The sequence below is a fragment of the Pristiophorus japonicus genome, chromosome 2 (assembly GCF_044704955.1).
Source record: "Pristiophorus japonicus isolate sPriJap1 chromosome 2, sPriJap1.hap1, whole genome shotgun sequence".
NCBI classification, from domain to species: Eukaryota; Metazoa; Chordata; class Chondrichthyes; family Pristiophoridae; genus Pristiophorus; species Pristiophorus japonicus.
This window is the reverse complement of record NC_091978.1, coordinates 254693646-254713016: the sequence shown is the minus strand read 5'-3', so window position 1 is coordinate 254713016 and position 19371 is coordinate 254693646. Positions and strand designations below refer to the sequence as shown.

Here is a 19371-nt window from a genome sequence, read left to right as displayed (position 1 = left end):
ATGCGTGATAATGTCGGCAAGCACGTCCGCTGCCACCATTGAAAACCTACGGGCCATGTTTGCCACGCACGGCCTGCCTGATGTCCTTGTAAGTGACAATGGGGCCGTGCTTTACCAGTGCCGAGTTCAAGGAGTTCATGACCCACAATGGGATCAAACATGTCACATCTGCCCCATTTAAATCAGCGTCCAACGGTCAGGCAGAACGAGCAGTTCAAACAATCAAGCAGAAGTTGAAAAGGGTAACTGAAGACTTACTGCAGGCTCGCGTATCCTGAGTCCTGCTTAGTTACCGCACAAGACCCCACTCGCTCACTGGGGGTCCCTCCCGCTGAACTGCTTGTGAAAAGGGCACTTAAGACAAGACTCTCGTTAGTACACCCCTATCTACACGAACAGGTAGAGAAGGCAGCTTCAACAGAATACATATGATCGCGCAAATGTGTCACGCGAAATTGAGATGAATGATCCTGCATTTGTGTTGATCTATGGGCAAGGTCCCAAGTGGCTTCCTGGCACTGTGTCGGCCAAAGAGGGGAGTAGGGTGTTTCTGGTCAAACTCTCAAATGGACTCACCTGAAGGAAACACTTGGACCAAACCAAACTCAGATTTACGGACTATCCAGAACAACCTACAATAGACTCCACCTTTTTTGACCCTCCAACACACATACACAAGTGGCAACCAACTCAGCGGTTGACCATGAAGCAGAACCCATCACCCGCAGCAGGACTCACACCCCACCCCCCCCCCCCCCCCCCCCAGCAGCCCAGCGAGGGCCCAACAAACGACTCACCAAAACCAGCATTTGCACCGAGACGATCTTCCAGGGAAAGGAAGGCCCCAGATCGACTCACATTGTAAATAGTTACACTGTTGACTTTGTGGGGGGGGGGGGGGGGGGGAAGAGTGTTGTTATGCATGCAAACCTGTAAATATCATGTCTAACCACCAGAAGGCGTATTCCCCTGGAGTCCCAAGGGATCCCACAATCCCTTGGGAGCACCTGTATATAAGGAGGCCTCACAAGCTGGAGAGGCACTCTGAGATCTGTAATAAAGGACTACGGTCACACCTTACTTTGAGCTTGCAGTATCTAGTCTGACTCTTTATTCAAGACATAACAATTTTCATTTTTGTTGTTATACTTTATAACATTTATTATCATTTATATTATAAGTTAGATAATTTTCTTAAACATTCTATACAATATGAACATTGATTTCCTGCTATTTAAACAAATAATTAAAATGAGTATTTATAGTGTATGGCAAGATGTTCAAAGATGGCGGTATTCTGAAGTTTGTAATTATCCAAAATATATTACTACTGTACATACAAATAAGTATTTGCAAGTGGCCCTGTGGTTTTCGTGCTGGTTTCATTAACAAATGGCTGTCTGTCACTCACATCCATTTATTACAATTGGGTTGACTCTCGTCAATTCTTGGCCAGATTGGTAACTGGAGAGCTTTATGACTGATCAATTCTAAAAGAAAAAATATGCCAAACTGGCACAGTGGATGAGCACTCTGTTCTTTCTCCTCACAGACTAGAGTTCAAATCCAGCCTCAAATAAATGGATAAAAGTGTCCTCTTATTCTGCCTGCTGAAAGAGTCTTACATAAAATGAATAAGGGCAGCCACAACCCTGCTCCTTGTAAGCAAAACCAGAATAGGAGCTTTAACTATACTATACCTGACCTGGGAATCCTTGGCTTCGCTAGTACCAACATTCTTTGCCTTACCAGAGTAACCAAAAATATAATATATATGAGAGAAAACCCCACAAATCAAAATGATCCAAATAAATCATTATCATGGAACAGCAGCTGCAGAGAAGTCTACTGTCCAACCATCCTGTTGAGGGAAGTACTTGTAAGGAGTGAAGAAGAAGCTATTTGAGTAATTTAAATGACAACATAGAAGTTTGTTTAACTTATATAGTCTAGTTACAAAAGTTATATTGCAGTTATAAAAAGTAAATACAACGATAACATTATTATTTTCTTTCAGCGGGAAAAGTCTCCAACCAATACTTGTCAGGATGATCCACATATATCACATTTTGTATTGCTGCTCATAATGGGACAGAAGGCAAAATGTTATCATCATGTCCTTCCACATCCTCCAGACTAAATTCTATTTGATCGAGTTTGAATTATTCCATCTTGTCAATCAAAATGCGGTTGCATTTTTTTCAGACCAAACAATGTGAAATGGATGCACTTGTGTCGAATTAGTGCAATCTTGCTGCTGTTATTTCGCACAGCATTCCTGACATTGAGTTTCCATCCTTGGCAATGTACTCTGTTCTTCTCCGCTGTTAAAACATGTAACAATATATTTATAAATCATATGTAGGCATTTTAGTTAGTTTTTTTCTTTCAAAGTGTAAAGAGGACTCTTGCATGACAGTTCCCACCTACAGTATACAGAGGCTGCAATCCCAGTCATCAGCTCTGGGAGCAGCACAAAGAGCAGACATGGACCTGTTCCGGTGCATTCGCCAATGGACTCATCGAGGAGCAGTCTGAAGAAGGATGGAGGTTACGGGTGGGCAAATTAATAGTAATGAAAGGGAAAGGGGAAATGGATGACAGTAAAATGAGAGAATGGGTAATAAAAAAAGGGTGTTCCCTCCAGTACAAGTGAAGGAATGTTGTGTGTACCAACTACTTAAATTATAAAGCCCATATAGCTATATATTTTTTTCACATATCAGGTGTGTTGTTGAGTTGTCAGCTTTTCTTTCTGAAGCCGTTGATCACTATTGTTCTTTTTCTAGATTGGCATGAATGTTGCTGCCATTGAGCCCGATTCAAATGATTTGAAGCAGTCTAGGACTGGGTGAAACTCCCTGCAAATCGAATAAATTCTTTCACTATGGCACTGTTAAAGCAATGTTAGTTTTATTTTATATTATGTCCTAAAAGTTGAGCCTTTCCTGAAACCATCAATGCTTTATCTATGATTAATAGAAGGCTATTATTTAAGACTTTAGTCTGCTCAATTGTCTGTCCCATCAAGTGGAAGCTGTCTGGTGCTGGATGCCATATCTACCTGTCCAACTGGGATGATAAAACCCTATGATGAAGAAACACGATCATACTGGCTGTGCAGTACTCCAATAGAGACTCATACTTTCCTCATTCAATGGTATAACTAGAATCAGTGTCTGAGTAAACCCATTCACAATTTGATCAACTGACGTTAAAGTTGCTAAAGCCCTCTGTCAACTCCAAAGCATTCATTTTTTTTGAACGACCCAATGAGTGAGTGAAAATGGCAAGAGTGGTAAAAAGCTGTTGTTCCATAAAGGTGTCCAGAAAGTGAAGTATGTGACTCTTGACCCTGAAACAGTTTAATTATGGATAAGCCCAATGTTGTATTTTGTGCTTAATGATCTTTATGACAGCCTATTCATGGGGGAAGTGGTCTTGTACAGCTTTTCATAGATTAATTATTGCAGGTTTCCCTGTATACAGCATTGCTATGGTACAAAACGATAAAAAATACATTGGAAAACATAATTCCATCATTTTAATATCATTACAATACATCCATCCACACAAGGGCAGATGTATTGCGCATCACCGATCATTTCCAGCAGAAAATAGGGCAGCTGTAAAAATGGGAAAGGATCTGGTGGAATGGTTTCTGACACATTTCCCGCCTCTGTTTTGCTGAGAAATCAGCCGATGGAGGGTAGAAGATTCCAGGCGGAATGACAATTAGGAGGCCACCATTCTGAATTTCTTTCTCAGAAGGCTGTCCAAATAGTGAACGTTGCTACAGCGGTTGAATCCAGAACCCACCTTGATTATTCAGAAAGGCAGAAAGGATAAAGACAGAAAAATTGAAGTAAACTTGAACACAATAGCCTAGAAATTTCAGGCAAAAAACGGCAACTGAAGAGTCCAATGTGCCAGGCGGCGGTGCATGCATCCATTTCATGCCGGGTATGTGCTGCACGCCATATTGGTTAGGGCGTACTGTAGTTACCAAGAGCGGCTGCCTGAAACTGGTATTAACATAGAAACATAGAAAATAGGTGCAGGAGTAGGCCATTCGGCCCTTCGAGCCTGCACCACCATTCTAGAAGATCATGGCTGATCATGCACCTCTGTACCCCTTTCCTGCTTTCTCTCCATACCCCTTGATCCTTTTAGCCGTAAGGGCCACATCTAACTCCCTGTTGAATATATCTAACGAACAGGCATCAATAATTTTCTACGGTAGGGAATTCCACAGGTTAACAACTCTGAGTGAAGAAGTTTCTCCTCATCTCAGTCCCAATGGCTTACCCCTTATCCTTAGACTGTGTCCCCTGGTTCTGGACTTCCCCAACATCGAGAAATTCTTCCTATATCCAACCTGTTCAGTCCCGTCAGAATTTTATATGTTTCTAAAAGTGTGACCTTTAAAACTGAAGTCTGTTTTTCTACTAATTTCCATGTCTTATGATGCAGAGTCGTTAGTTTGCACCATTTTTAAAACATTTCCATCAGCAGCAAAACAAACATCTAATTGCAGCTCCAATCCCACCCACTGCGCTGGCTTTATCCTCCCCCTGCTCCAGCTTTGTTAAAATGTAGCAATTCTGGACATTTGAAGATAGGTTGAGCAGGTTGGGTCTATACTCATTGGAGTTTCGAAGAATGAGAGGTGATCTTATTGAAACATATAAGATTCTGAGGGGGCTTGACAGGGTAGATGCAGAGAGGATGTTGCCTCTCGTGGGGAAAAAAACTAGGGGGCACAGTTTCAGAATAAGGGGTTATCCATTTAAAACAGAGATTAGGGGGAATTTCCTCTCTCAAAGGATCGTGAATCTTTGGAATTCTCTACCCCAGAGAGCTGAGATTGTTGGGTCACTGAAGATATTTGTGGAGATAGACAGATTTTTTGTACTACAGGGGGAGTCAAGGGTTATGGGTAGGAAAGTGGAGTTGAGGCCAAGATCAGATCAGCCATGATCTTATTTAATAGTGGAGCAGGCTCGAGGGGCCAAATGGCCTACTCCTGCCTTCATGTGGCAAGTCAATCTGTGCCACGCTGCAAAGATTAAAATAAATGCCCAGCGAGTTTCCCCCAAACCAGATTCTAGAAACTTCTTATTTGGAGATTAACCAACGTGTTCACATACTCAGAATTGTTACATTTGGAAATGGATTCAAGACAGCACACAGGAGCTGCACTGCAAAATTGGCTGCAAATGTGTTCACCTCTTCAATTTGCTGACAGTTAAATAGTACTCGGTAAATTCAGTGTGGTACATTTTCTGCTTCACTACCTGGAATGAAAATCAGGCGGGTTCTACAATATGTGGCTGATTTACCCCTTATTCTTCTCAGGCAGTCCCTCAGAGTCGAGGATGATTTGCCTGATGTTCCAGGTCCCAAACTTCATCTTAGAGCGTGGAAGATTCCTGTGCATGAATTATTTTAACGTAGAGTGGCCGTTGCACACCAGCTACCACACGGGCCTGACAGAGCAAGATCTTGGTCCAGTGGCAAGGAGATCCAAGATGACTGGAGACCAGGCTTTGCTATATGGGTCTAGTTCATACACACACACATACTCCTACTGTCCTCCTTCCTCCTTTCCATAGGCCCTCTTTCCTTGGGATTCATAGGGCACAGTGTAGTCCCCATGACACCTCGCTGTTGGCCCGTGCTGGTCCTTCCCTGGGCCGCTTTTGGGCTTCCGGCCTCCGCACTGGGTCCCGACTGCCGACGCTCCTACTCTGGGTCCCGACTCCTCCGTTGGGCTCGACCTCACTCCACGACACCCCACCAATCCGCTCCCTGGATTCCGGTGACGTTGATGTCGTCGCCCTCTTCGCTTTTGTCAGCCTCTTAGTACAGCTCGCACTTCTCCCTGTGGTGGCTGGTTCCTCCTTTATCCCCGCAGCCGATACGGTGTTCCGTCCCAGGTCGGGTCAGGTCGGATTTACCACATGTTCCCTTTCAAGAGCAATGTGGTTAATTTTGACTTTGACAGATAGTGTCAAACGAGCGGCATGGGAACAGCTGCCCATTATACACTTCTCCTGATTTTAAAAGAGCCGGCACAGGTAAGATGGGCCTTATGGCCTTCTTTTGTGCTATAAGATTCTGTAATTCCATGTATAAACATCGAAAATAGGTGCAGGGTTAGGCCATTCAGCCCTTCGAGCCTGCACCATTCAATATGATCATGGCTGATCATGCAACTTCAGTACCCCACTCCTGCCTTCTCGCCATACCCCCTGATCCCTTTAGCCGTAAGGGCCACATCTAACTCCCTTTTGAATATATCTAGCGAACTGGCCTCAACAACTTTCTGTGGTAGAGAATTCCACAGGTTCACAATTCTCTGAGTGAAGAAGTTTCTCCTCATCTTGGTCCTATATGGCTTACCCCTTATCCTTAGACTGTGACCCCCTGGTTCTGGACTTCCCCAACATCGGGAACATTCTTCCTGCATCTAACCTGTCCAATCCCGTCAGAATTTTATATGTTTCTATGAGACCCCCTCTCATTCTTCTAAATTCCAGTGAACATAAGCCTAGTCGATCCAGTCTCTCCTCATATGTCAGTCCTGCCATCCCGGGAATCAGTCTGGTGAACCTTCGCTGCACTCCCTCAATAGCAAGAATGTCCTTCCTCAGATTAGGAGACCAAAACTGCACACAATACTCAAGGTGTGGCCACACCAAGGCCCTGTACAACTGTAGTAAGACCTCCCTGTTCCTACATTCAAATCCTCTCGCTATGAAGGCCAACATGCCATTTGCCTTCTTTACGGCTGCTGTACCCGCATGCCTACCTTTAATGACTGGTTGGCCATTTGGATATGTAAATCGAGGGTTTAATGTCTATTACAGGGCCCTTTACGAAACTGGTTCCCGATTGAGAAAACTAACCACAGCATGCTACGGTCAATCAAAAAGCAGTCAAACCAGTGGTCTTTAAAGGACCACTGGAGGCTGCCAGGAAAAGATTTTTAACTTACCTGAGTGTGGGGGCAAGAGGAGCAGGTGTGCTCCTCTTGGCTTCACATTAAACTTGCGTGCCACTACTCAACCCCCTCTCGATCTCCTCCCTCTTTCCTAACTTACTGTGGGCCCAGTGCCGGCATCCCTGCCGGCCAATTTACACCCTCTTCAGGACCGGCGCACGGCCTCTTGGGGCACGACTGGCATCCCCTGCATGCCGGTTACAGACTGAAGAAGCAAGTGGCCCAATTTCACACGGTTCTCTTGTGCATCCGTTTCAGCGCGGCAGTTCATGGCCACCATTGAGTTTACTCCTGACCTCAGGCACGAACCAATTTTCAAACCAGTAAGTTTGATGGACACAGGAAGCACCTGCTCTCAACTGGAAAAGACGTGACAGTATACAGGCCAAATGTGTATTTTCTATAGCTCTGATTGATATTTCAGTAACACATCAGCTACACTGAAACCAATTAAAAAGGGACATCATATCTGCAATTCTTCCCATTGGCACCTGGGCTACCCTACTGATATGTGCAGGCAAATAAAAGACTCATTAGTACTGAATTTTCTGGTAATTTTGGGGGGCACACAATCACACACACTTTTCAGGTTAACTACATATGCAGTTATGAATTAAATCACCTGCCAGTAGCCTGGCTGCTTGGATAATTTGCACAATCCTGCACCTCAGGTGTTTTATTTCTTTCAGCGCTTTCTGTGGTATTAACAGCCTGTGAAGTGAAAAAAAACAACCTTATATGAAAATAAATATTAGATTGGACTTAAATATACTAAATTGATAAGTATTGCATTTTAATCATTTAGAGCAGTCACAATGATTTTAAGCCTACACCTATCTGCCATAACTGCTTGCAGATAAAATGTCAATGCACTGGGCTTAAACCTGCACTCCTCCAGAATTTTTACTGCAAAAGGTAGTAGTACTACTCTTGTAATTATGAGTACCTGAACAAAATGCCAAATAACAGTGCATTACTATATAAACAGAAAATGCTGGAAATACTCAGCAGGCCAGGCAGCATCTGTGGAGAGAGAAACAGAGTTAACGTTTCAGGTCTGTGGCTTTTCATCAGAACTGGGAAATGTTACAGATTTGAAGCAAGTGCAGAGGCAGGGAGGAAAGAACAAAAGGGAAGATCTGTAATAGGATGGAAGGCAGGAGTGATTAAATGAACAGCAGAATCCTTAGCAGCATCTGCTGTGTATCAATACCACAGTTTTGTCCCGTGAATGAAAGACATAACATAATAACACAAGAAATAGGAGCAGGAATAGGCCACATGGCCCCTTGGGCCTGCTCCCCACTCAATACGATCATGGCTGATCCGATCATGGACTCTGGTCCACTTCCCTGCCCGCTCCCCATAATCCCTTATCGTTTAAGAAACTGTCCATTTCTGTCTCAAATTTATTCAATGTCCCAGCTTCCACAGCTCTCTGAGGCAGCGAATTCCACAGATTTACAACCCTCAGAGAAGAAATTTCTCCTCATCTCAGTTTTAAATGGGCGGCCCCTTATTCTAAGATCATGTTCTAGTTCTAGTCTCCCCTATCAGTGGAAACATTCTTTCTGCATCCACCTCGTCAAGCCCCCTCATAATCTTATACGTTTCAATAAGATCTCATTCTTCTGAATTCCAATGAGTAGAGGCCCAACCTAACAGTGTAGCAATATCATATATAACCGGCAAGCCAGTTGGATAAAGAAACAGTGGGTACAACAATGTGCACAATTTTAAGACAAATATTTCTTTAAATAAACTGTGCTGGATAATCCATTAATACAGGAAGCTAATACATTTCAGTTGAGTAAAAATGTACTTACCCTCTTATTTTAAAATGCCTTTGAAGAAATGTAATTATGGACATTGTGTGCCAAAGAAAGAAAAATACATTATCCAGGTTAGTGAAAGTGGTAGAGGCCAATTTTCCATCTCAGTTGTACCTCACAAATAGGCGCACAAAGTGGAACGGAGTGGAAAAGTGGGTGAATATCCATTACACTGTATCTCTACCCACTTCTGAGCCATGCAGGTGCTTCACTGTGACATCATTTTATCTTGTACACTATTTGCAAACGTAATGTGTGCACATCACTGGGTGATTTTCATGCTCATGTATAACAGATGTTCAGATTGCTACATGATCAACTTTATGGAATTTTATTTAAAAGGCAGAGTAAGAGGATTCAGTGAACAATTTTCAGACAATTTTGGCACTTTTGTTTGTTCTTTTTCTGCTGCCCCATAGATTTTCATGAGTGCTTTTAGTAATTGTTCTGCCGCCGCCTCTTTTTTTGCACAGTGGGAACTCCCCAATACTCAGCTTTTAGGAGGAAAAGGAGGATAACCAACAGAGAGATGCCAGACACGTCAGGCTGCACCAGAAAAGTCCTGTGCCCATTCATTAATAGTCTTACACCCTTGACTATAGGCAGAAGTACATATACTTTTGCTTAGCAGAATATTAGTGCATGCATAGGCTCCAATTCCCAAGGAAGACCGTGACACAAGACGAGATGGCACAAATACAATATTTGAAGGCCTGATTAACCTTAATTCTGGATGGTCTTTGAAAGTATCGTGATAAAAGTACATGGTTTAAGTGGTACTGCACGAAAGAAGGCATTCCATGGTGATCAATAGCCAGCATATTCTGATTCGCTGCCAAGATGCCACTAATCAAACCTGCAGGCCTTGGCAAATCTACCTGCAACAATCTTGGAGAACTGACTTCACAAGTTCCAACTCAGCAGAGAGTGAGGTGCATAGCTGTGTCATCTGCTGCAAGGACACCTGCAGCTAATATGTAGCATAGGGCTGGCACAATCAGTGACAGCGAGGGTCAGCTGCGGGCTCAAACCTGTCTCCTTCCAGACATATGGGGCTAGATTTTCCACTTTTCTGCAGATCGCCCAAAAATGGGCGTTATTTCCGGCGTGGACAATAAATATGGGTTTTCAAATCGCCGGATTATCGCACATTTTCAAATCCCCTAGTTTCCATTTTGTAAAATGGCCGTTACCGCGAGTGATCTGAAATGGGCATTAGTGTTAAATCTCTCTGACCTTCTGCCGTAAAGTGTCGCCGTCCTTAGCAACAGCATGGCAACGCTCGTTTCCTGCGATTCAGGTCAGGGGTCATCATTACATGCGCATAAGAGGAGACAGAGAGAGATGGAGCAGAGAGGGAGTGAATGCATGTGTGGGTGTGGTGGGTGCTTGTTTAACTGCTTTGGGAGGTAGGAGGGAGAGTTTCAAGCTTAATACAAAATTGTGAGAATAGTTAGCTGTTATCAGCCAGATATTTTGTCTAATTTGGTGCCTATAATGGAGGGAGTGGAGGAGGCAGTCCAGCATGCTGTGGAGACTGACGTTGGCGAGAGCAGTGAGCTGTGAGAGGAACAAATGGGAGGACGAAAGAGAGCGAGTAGGTTCTCGGATGAGGCAAATGCCTCCCTCATGCAGGAGGCCGAGTCACGCAGGGGTCAACTGACACAGGGAGGGCGTGGGAAGCCCACCCCAACCAGAAGATATGGGCCGGGATAGCGGTCTTGTCGGCAACCGAATTGTGTGAGGGCAACCAATGCCGAAAGCGATGGAATGACCATGTCGGATCCGCCAGAGTAGGTATAACATTTATTTATATATCCGTATGTATTTATATAATTTAATTTGTAAGTGTCATGAGTGATTAAAATCAAATGTGAGGTCTTTCACTTTTACCGGGAATGTTGAACTCAAAGCCTGCGGTCACGGTGTACGTCTTTAGGTAAAGAATGATCATTTTCATTATAATCATGATTACATCTGTCGGTTATGTGTTATATCAGTCTCTGTGACAGTACCTAGCAATGATATCACGCAATGATCTCATGCCATGTCATCCTGTTGTTACCTTTTACAGAAGAAGCTTTTGAGGAATAGGGCCGAGCAGAGGCGAACGGGTGGGGGGCCACCAGTCCTCATTGACCTCACCGATATAGAGGAGCGGGTGCTCGCACTCGTGGGGACCCATCCCCAGTCGGCCACGCAAGCAGCTGCAGAACCTGAATAATGCCACGTGAGTAAAGTATACACCATTGCGTAATGTAAAGTCAATAGATGCCACACCCACTCATAGCCAAACAATAATATATGATAGATGATTGCTAAAAGTGTCCTCTAAATAATGCTGGCCTCATGAGAATCATTGCAATGCAGAATGTATTGATGGTCATGAAATGTGATGTCTGTGATGATTTTGATAGTGGTGGTGCTTTTGTTGTGCATATACTGTGTGTGGCGCTGGACTCACCTTGTGATCCTAGTACCCCCTTCTCTAATAACCTCATTTGTGTTTTGCAGCTCAGCCGGCAGCGCTTCCCCAGGCAAGACCACCGAGCCCAGAAGGTGGGGGCGTGGGGCCGGACTCGCCGGACAATCCGACATCTGATGCTGAGGAGCACAGATTCTCGCCCATCAATCTGCTGGGTCCGTTCTCTACGGATGACAGCATGGGCTTTAAGGAGCCTGCATCGCCAGGCTCCAGAAGGTATTCGACCCCAAGGCCATCTAGTGCTCCTGTGGCCATTCCCACTTCCACTGTGGAGGTACTGGGCCCCAAGCACCTTGCCACAGGGCACCCCAGTTGTCCCCAGGACAGCGCCGACCCTGCGGAGATTTATTAGACGCGGCAAGTCTGCTCCACGAGTGCCAGATGAGAGCGGCGACATGGCAGAGTTGTCCAGAAGGACTGCTAACATAGGTCACCAGATCCTCCAGACATTGGGGGGCATATCCCAACAGCTAGCCAGCATCTCCGGCACCATGATGGAACACGTTCCGCGGATGGCAGAGGCCCTGGAGGCGATAGCCAGGAACACTGATGGCACAGGCCTCCCAGTGGTCCTGGAGTGCGGCACCGCACCCCAGGTGCCAACGACACATGCGAGGCAGGAGCAACATCTTGCTTCTGGATCGGAGAATGTTCCACCTCGGGACCCCCCCCCCCCGCTCCCGTATCCGTGCAACCACCGGCTCTGCCTTCATTCCCCCCCCGCCCCGCAATGAGGCACCGCCCGAGGAGCGCCTCAGCCAGGCGCCGTGGAGTGAGGAGAGGAAGTGGTAGAGGTGGGGAGAAATGGCATTGGGGGGGGGGGGGGGGGGGGGGGGGGAGAAAAGTGAGGTGCACGTCTGCAGATGATGGCTTTGTTATATCTCCATCTCGGTGTATGCAATTTGTTGTAAGGTATGGGGGGAGGGGGCCACCCTGTTGGTTTGCTTGCATTTGTGGTCTGTGTTGCTGGAAATGTTGACCATTTAACTGATGTCAATGTTCTAAAATGTGTTGTGGGGTGGGGTGGGGTGAGGATAGGGTGTTTTTGACCGTTATACTTATTTCAGACAAATGGTTGGATTAAATGTTTTTATTTAACATAACCTTGTTGTGCATTGTCTCAGATAGATGGACCGTTAAACACTGGTGATTCCGTAACATGAAAGGGTATAATTAAACTTAACTTGAATGAACTTAAACTTTAACTGGCACCAAGGTAATGCCCACCATTGATGTCTGAGCTGCACACACAGCAGTGTGTCAGCTTTGTCAATAACAGCAATGTTCTTTCAGGCAAAGCCCTTATTTATGAGCTGCTGACGTAAGAGTCTTGCAGCTATGTAGCTACCATGGGCCCTTTCCTGCGGTCTGGAGGGGGGCGAGGGCATGGTTGCATAGTCAGCCTGATTGTCTGGCCCGAGGTCAGCGTCCACCTCCTTGTCCTCCTCTCTTCTGAGGTGGTCCATCAGTCCCTTCTGGCAATTCTTGCCCCCTCCTGATAGCCAAGTTGTGCAGCATGGAGCACACGACCTGATCAGGATTGTACTGTAGCTCCCCTCCTGAGTGCTCTAGGCATCTAAAGCACTACTTAAGCACACCAATGGTTTTCTGGACCACATTGTGTGTGGCTCTGTGGGTCTCGTATCGCTTCTCGGCTTCGGTGTGGGTGTCACGCAGGGGGTCATCAGCCAGGTGGCAAGGCCATATCATTTGTCACCAAGCATCCAGCAGTGACCTTCTGGCTGACTGGTAAACATGTCAGATACAGCGCTCTCACGCAGGATGCGAGCCTCATCGATGCTGCCTGGAAATTTGGCATTCACTGCCATAATTATCTGGTTGTGATCGACAACGAGTTGAACCTTCAGGGAGTGAAATCCTTTTCGGTTGCAAAAAACTTCTGGGTCCTGAGAAGGTGCCCGCATGGCAATGTGCGTATAGTCTATTGCTCCCTGCACCTTGGGGAAGTTAGCAATTTGGTAGAATCCTAGAGCCCTGTCAGTCTGAGCCTCCGTGGTCACAGGGAAGCTGATAAAAGTCCATCCTACGTGTGTACAGGGCTTCAGTGACCTGTCTAATGCAGCAATATGTGGCATGCTGAGATATAGCGCAAATGTCATCAGCGGAGGCCTGAAAGGAACCGGACGCATGACCATGACCTCGATGGACAGTGAGGCCCTGATGGGGCTGGCAGGCTGTAGATTTGCCCTGATGAGCTGGCATATCTCACTGATAACCACTTTATGGAAGCGCAATCACCGAAGGCAGATGTTCTCAGAAAAGTCGAGGTAAGACTGCTTCTCCCTGTAAGTGCGGGGGGTGGGTGTATGGTCTAGTCCTCTTCATCAGTCTGGCACATCTTAGATTGGGCACATAATGCTGTGGATTAGACATTGTGCCATTTGTATTCTGCAGCATCTGCGGTGTCATCAAGGCAGACTGAGAAATGGCTGGCCCCATTCCAATAACTATAAGTATAATGCTGATTGTTACCAAGCAATAAATTTCCCCACTAAGACACCTAAAGTAAAATCCAATCGTCCACAGTATGATAAGATGTCTGTTCAGATGGTCACATCACCTTAAAAGAACTCCAGAGTACATCCAAACTCCCCGAAGTTGAAGCAGCCTTTTCAATGAAGCGACCTGTGATTTACAAAATGGCATCCACACCGCTGTGATTAGTTCAGATCAGTTCAACTTTTTCACAGCAGTTTTTTCGGCGAGCGAGATTGTGGGCAATGTGTGTGCGAGGTGCTATAAGTCACTCTTGGCGATATACTGGGCATTAGTTTCGGCAAATGTGATGTTTCCGCCCCAAAAAAGTGGGCGGGCGGTATTATTTTTTTATCACCGTTACGTACATGCCGAAAGTTACACTCGGCGATAAGTGACCGAGAAATGGGCATCAGTTTCCATTTTGTGGCTAAATAGGCGATATATGGGCGTTACACCTCATTTCAGCGTTAAAATGGACGTTAGGTGGGCGGTATGCATGCAAAAATAATGGAAAATCTAGCCCATGGAAATGGTGCCCTGGAGGGGCAAACGGACAATCTTCTCGTAACTACCTCCACTGCACCAGCCATCAAAAAGGGGCTTAAGTGTTCCATCATTTACTTGCAGTCTCTGATCTGTGTCTCCACGTTGTCTTTTCTTATGCTTCATTTTCTCCTGTCACTTTTTAGTCTTCTCCCCCTCCAATCTTTTGAACCTTCCTTAAGGCATCATTGCATTAAGTGGCTAATTCCCCTTAAATTACACCTACACCACAATTTTCCAGTTCATTAGACTCGTTCCCTACAACAGGCCTAAGCTGCACTTGCAGCTACGAATAATTACGCAAATGTGCTGACACAAGAAAAGCATACGTGCTATTAGCACAGTAAGGGGTTACATTTTCACAGGGACTCTTCTGATCCTCTTCCGTGACTTCAATGAAAGATCCATGGAAACTCCAGAAAAATGGCGGAAACGTTGCATGGATGGAAAAGAGTCACAAGGAGACAATACAGAGAAGAACCACGATGCTGGTCCCTGGTGTTAGAGGCCTGAATTACAAGGAAAGCCCACTCGGCCTTTTGGCTAAGATCAAGTGTAGTATCTGTTCTTATCAGTTTAATATCCCCTATGGGGACCAAATATTGAATTGTTTTTTTGGAACAGGGAGATGGAACAGGGGCTTGCCCCGTCCACTCCACGCACCGACCTGGTATTGCAGTGTTTCCAGGAACGGTGCAGCTTCCCCTCTCGGCCTTTTGGCTAAGATAAAGTGTAATAGCGCAAAGTGATCTTTGGCGCTGGAGTTGATCTGACAATAATGAATGAACAAACAAACAAACAAAAAAAACTTGGGCTTTTCAGCCTTGAAAGGAGGCAATTGAGAAGTGATCTTATTGAACCAAATATAACAGCTAATGGTATAGAAAGGTTAGTCCGGAAACGTACTTTAAACTAAATTGCGAGAGTAGAACAAATTCAAACTAGTATAAGGCAAACTGATGACCAATATCAAGATGTTAGCCTTCATCAAAGAGTGACCACCTTCTAATGGAATACTATGTAAAAGCTAAGTGATAGAGAAATTGAAGCAGCAAACATAAATCTTTATGAAACACCTGTAATTGTGATTGTGGATGGAAATTTAAATAAGTGGAGAAAAATTCCAGTCATTCGTGAAATTTTTCATTTGCTCTAATGTGCCAGGTTCAGTTCTCAAAGAAACCTATTAATCTTAGCAAGTAACTTTAGGTATCATGTTCTCTTTAAAAAAAAAAGGAATCTTACAAATTGACATTAGCCATTTTTGGTAGAAAATGAGAAGAATTTCCCCTCTCTCCCATTTAAATAATACAATTTTGTAAACCATTACATCTTAACTTACCACAAGTGGTAAATCAGAACACATTTCCAATAGATTTCTTAACTGCCTTAACAGGAATGTTAATCCTTAACATACAAATTACTATGCAGTTTTAGCAATATATTCAATTGCAAAATGGCAACAAGGGAAAAAAAAACACACATTGAAATCCTTGGTTCACAAAACAGAGGTGATTTATTAAAAAGGAGGGAAATGGACAATATTTTTGACAAGTTTCAATTCCACAAACCCTGTCATACAATTAGGTTTGGGAAGAAGATGCTATGCAGTTTGACATTAGAAACTTTCACGATGGAAGGATGGATGGGTCCAAACCAAGAACCCACCAGGAGCCAGTAGAAATCAATCAGCAACTAACCCGAAAGCAGATGATGATCCTTCTAAATAGCACTGATAAGGGATCCTTCCTGCTGCTGAACGCATGTTCAGCTCTGTGTGATTAAGAGGCTGCAACATTGAGGTTGAAAATGGCAGCGCTGGTGTCAAATCAGCATTACGCCCCGACTGAGGTCACGGGGATCTGTGTACTCTGCATAGTTCCAACCCACACTTCCAGTGCCCACGCTAGTGACCTCATCAAAATGACGTCTGGCGCGGCCCGCATCAGAAGTGTATGTGAGAATGTGAGATAGGGAGAATGAGCAGAGGCAACACAAGCTGCTAGAAGAGGGAAGAGGAGGGGAGGAAAGGGCTCTCAGCAGGAGGCCATATCCACCAAAGTCTTCAAGGAGCAATTCTCCTACCTCAACCTTAGCGAGAACAGTACATGCAATGTCTCTGCTTCACTTAGGAGGTGCTCACTGAAATCTGATACCTGTTGCAGGCAGACCTGCAGTCTCAGAGCAGGACAAGGACGACATTGGCAGTGGCTGTGAAGGTGAGCGTGGCCATGAATTTTTATACTTCGGGCTCCTTCCAGGCTGGAGCAGGTGACATTTGTGACAGTTTGTTGCTCAACGTTGCAAATCACGCTGAGGCTCTGTAGGCAGAGAGGTGAATACATTTCATTCTCTCTTGCCAAAGAGAAGCAAGCAGAGTGAGCATGCAGCTTGGCCAGGATAACAGGCTTCTCATGGTGCAAGGTGCCATTGACTGCACACACGTTGCTTTGCAGGCGCCGCATTTGAACTCAGAGACGTACCGCAACTGGAAGGGATTCCACGTCCTCAATGTCCGGCTGGTATGTGACCATACTCAGCAAATCATGCCTAGTATCCTGGCAGTAGTCATGATCCCTTCATTCTGTGGCAGTCCGCTGTACCATTTACTTTTTAGCCATCATGATAAATCAGAGGGTGGCTACTAGGCAGCAAGGGCTATCCGCTGACCACCTGGCTCATGACTCCGTTGCGCAACCCAACCACACATGTGTGCAGCATGCATATAAACAAAGCCATGGTGCCACATGGAATTTGATCGAGCAGACCATTAGGGTCCTTAAACAATGCTTCCGCTGCCTGGACCACTCTGGAGGAGCCCTGCAGTACTCACCAGAGCGCATCTCAAGATTTGTCGTGGTCTGCTGCATGCTGCACAACCTCGCCATCCTGAGGGCACAGCTTTTGCGATGAGGAGGATGAGGATGAGGATGAGGATGAAGAAGAAGCAACCCATTCAGCCCCTTTCTGTCCAGGCTGCCCGTGATCAACTGATCCGATTGTGGTACCAGTGAACGCAACCCCAATTTCCCATTCGCCCACAGTCCCACACCTTATCTTGATTCAGAGCGTCACAGCCTCCTCTTGGTCACAATGCTACAATAAAAGCCACCACAAAACAAACATTCCAAACCAATTTTATACATCAATCCATGAAATATTACATAACAAAGTAAACTAATCACCCTTGTCATTCCCTTAGTGCCTGTCTTGTGTGTGCCTTTGCCTGTCCTAGAGCTCCTACGCAGTGCTACCCTAGTGGATGCAGCATGGCTGGTGAAAGGCTGCTGACCTTTACAGGGAGAGACTGCAGATAGGGTTGCAGCGTGACCTCAAGCAGCCCTGGGCCTAGAAGGCCTGGCTTTAGACTGCACTACCATAGCATGGGCGACAGCAGTCTGGGCTGAATGGCTGACAGGCAACAGCAAGGGCACTAGTGGAGTGGCAGTGGTGGGAGGATGAAAACTGTCAGCCTGAGGGGACAGCATGTTTGTGCTTCATGGAGCCACTGCAAGTTCCCCCGAGAACATCGCCATAGCAATTCTAGTAATCTGATGGAGGACAGATTGTTGGACTGCTGTGACACCCTGCAAGCCCCTTTCAATACTGATAACCGCAGCCATGATGGCAGCGGTCTGTGCTTGCGTGGTAGTGAGCTGTGCTTGCATGGTAACAAGTTGAGCTTGCATAACTTTAATCTGAGCTTCCACTACAGCCCTCAGACGTTGGATGGTTTCTGCTTGCGTTGCAATGCAAGCTGAGACATCGGCCATCAGATGCTGCATCATGGTTGGGTCCACAAGTATACTAATGGAGTTGACCATCACTTCCATGCTATAAAGGATGGGCTTCAAGCTCTGTACAAAGCCTTCTGCAAGGTTGGTGCTGGACTCCTCCATGCTCCTTGACATTGCACTCAGGCTTCCTGGCAAGCCTACCATTGCACCAAGCATTTCATTGTTCATACTCATTCTTCATTAGGTTGCCCCATCAAAGTCCTCATGAGTCCTGTGCGACCTCGCCCTCTGAGGAGCTGGTACTTGTGCTACCCGTTCTCTCTGCCCTGGCTGTTAACCAATGGTGCCCAGTGTCTCACCACATGCAGATCCCATGCCTAACGTATCCCCTAAAGTACACGGAGTGTCAGTATCTGAGCTGGTGGCTGTGAGTGTGAAATCGAGTGACGGTACGTTTTCTGCATCAGGCCGTTCCTCCTCTTGTACTTCCTACTCCTCTACCACTGTCTGGCCAGGTTACAGCTCTTCTTTATCTGAAAGGAAAAAAGCACAAGGGTAGGGTTGCGTTGAGGAGGGTGGGAGGGGTGGAAAGTAAGAGGTGCATGCTTACACCACCTACAGCTTGTAAATCAGAAGAGATTATGGTATGAGGGGGAAATGGGATGCGAAAAGAATTAGGCATGAGGATATCATCACCTTCAATTGTTTCAGCCCCACCGCTGGCCACGGGCTCAGCGGTGCCGCTCCAATTATCTCCAGCACCGTCTACTCCAGGGGGGTTAGGTCATGCACATCTTCCTTTGGGTAGTCCGTGCTGCCTCCGGTTATGAGCCACATTGTCCTGCAAGAGAAAGGGAAGTATGTCAGTGAGTGTGGTGCAATGTGTTTGGGTGATGCGCTCGTCACTGTTAAATAGATGGCAATGTGTGCAAGCTGTGAGATATAGGTGTGAGACTTGCAGCAGTGGTAAGTGTGTGAGGGCAAGCTGAAGCTACGAATGTGAGGTATGAATTGTGTTTGATTGAGATTGTTGGTAGGTGAGTGATGAGGGTACATTGCATTCAGCAGTTGCTGAGGCTAGTGATGTAGATGGTGAGATATGGCATTTGAAGATGAATTTACTGACCCTGACCACTCGTGTGAGGTCATTAAACTTCTTCCAGCACTTCAATCGGATCCTTGGGGTTACACTGCTGGCATCGACAGAGACAGCATTCTCTCGCATTCCCTTCTCAACAGTTGTCTGGAGGGCCTTCTGCCCCTGTGGAT

The 19371-nt window shown here is 45.7% G+C and overlaps 1 protein-coding gene and 1 non-coding gene across 7 annotated transcripts in view; one reads left to right on the top strand and one right to left on the bottom strand.

Annotated features, from left to right (window-relative positions):
• Positions 1-1208: 1208 nt before the first annotated feature.
• The window catches only part of LOC139245559 (5'-3' DNA helicase ZGRF1-like), a 153041-nt gene continuing 134878 nt past the window's right edge, over positions 1209-19371 (bottom strand). For 5 of the 6 annotated variants that reach the window (XM_070871181.1, XM_070871196.1, XM_070871200.1 and 2 more), the window contains 2 exons: positions 7629-7717; positions 1209-2324 (listed from right to left, as the gene is read on the bottom strand). In XM_070871181.1, the coding sequence (XP_070727282.1) occupies positions 2261-2324; positions 7629-7717 (153 nt within the window). In that variant the 3' untranslated portion in view covers positions 1209-2260. The remainder of the gene's footprint in view (positions 2325-7628; positions 7718-19371) is intronic. The other variant, XM_070871194.1, reaches the window with a different exon arrangement.
• On the top strand, positions 14888-15069 carry LOC139251365 (U2 spliceosomal RNA). The gene has a single exon (XR_011591387.1). It is a non-coding gene; the product is annotated as a U2 spliceosomal RNA (small nuclear RNA).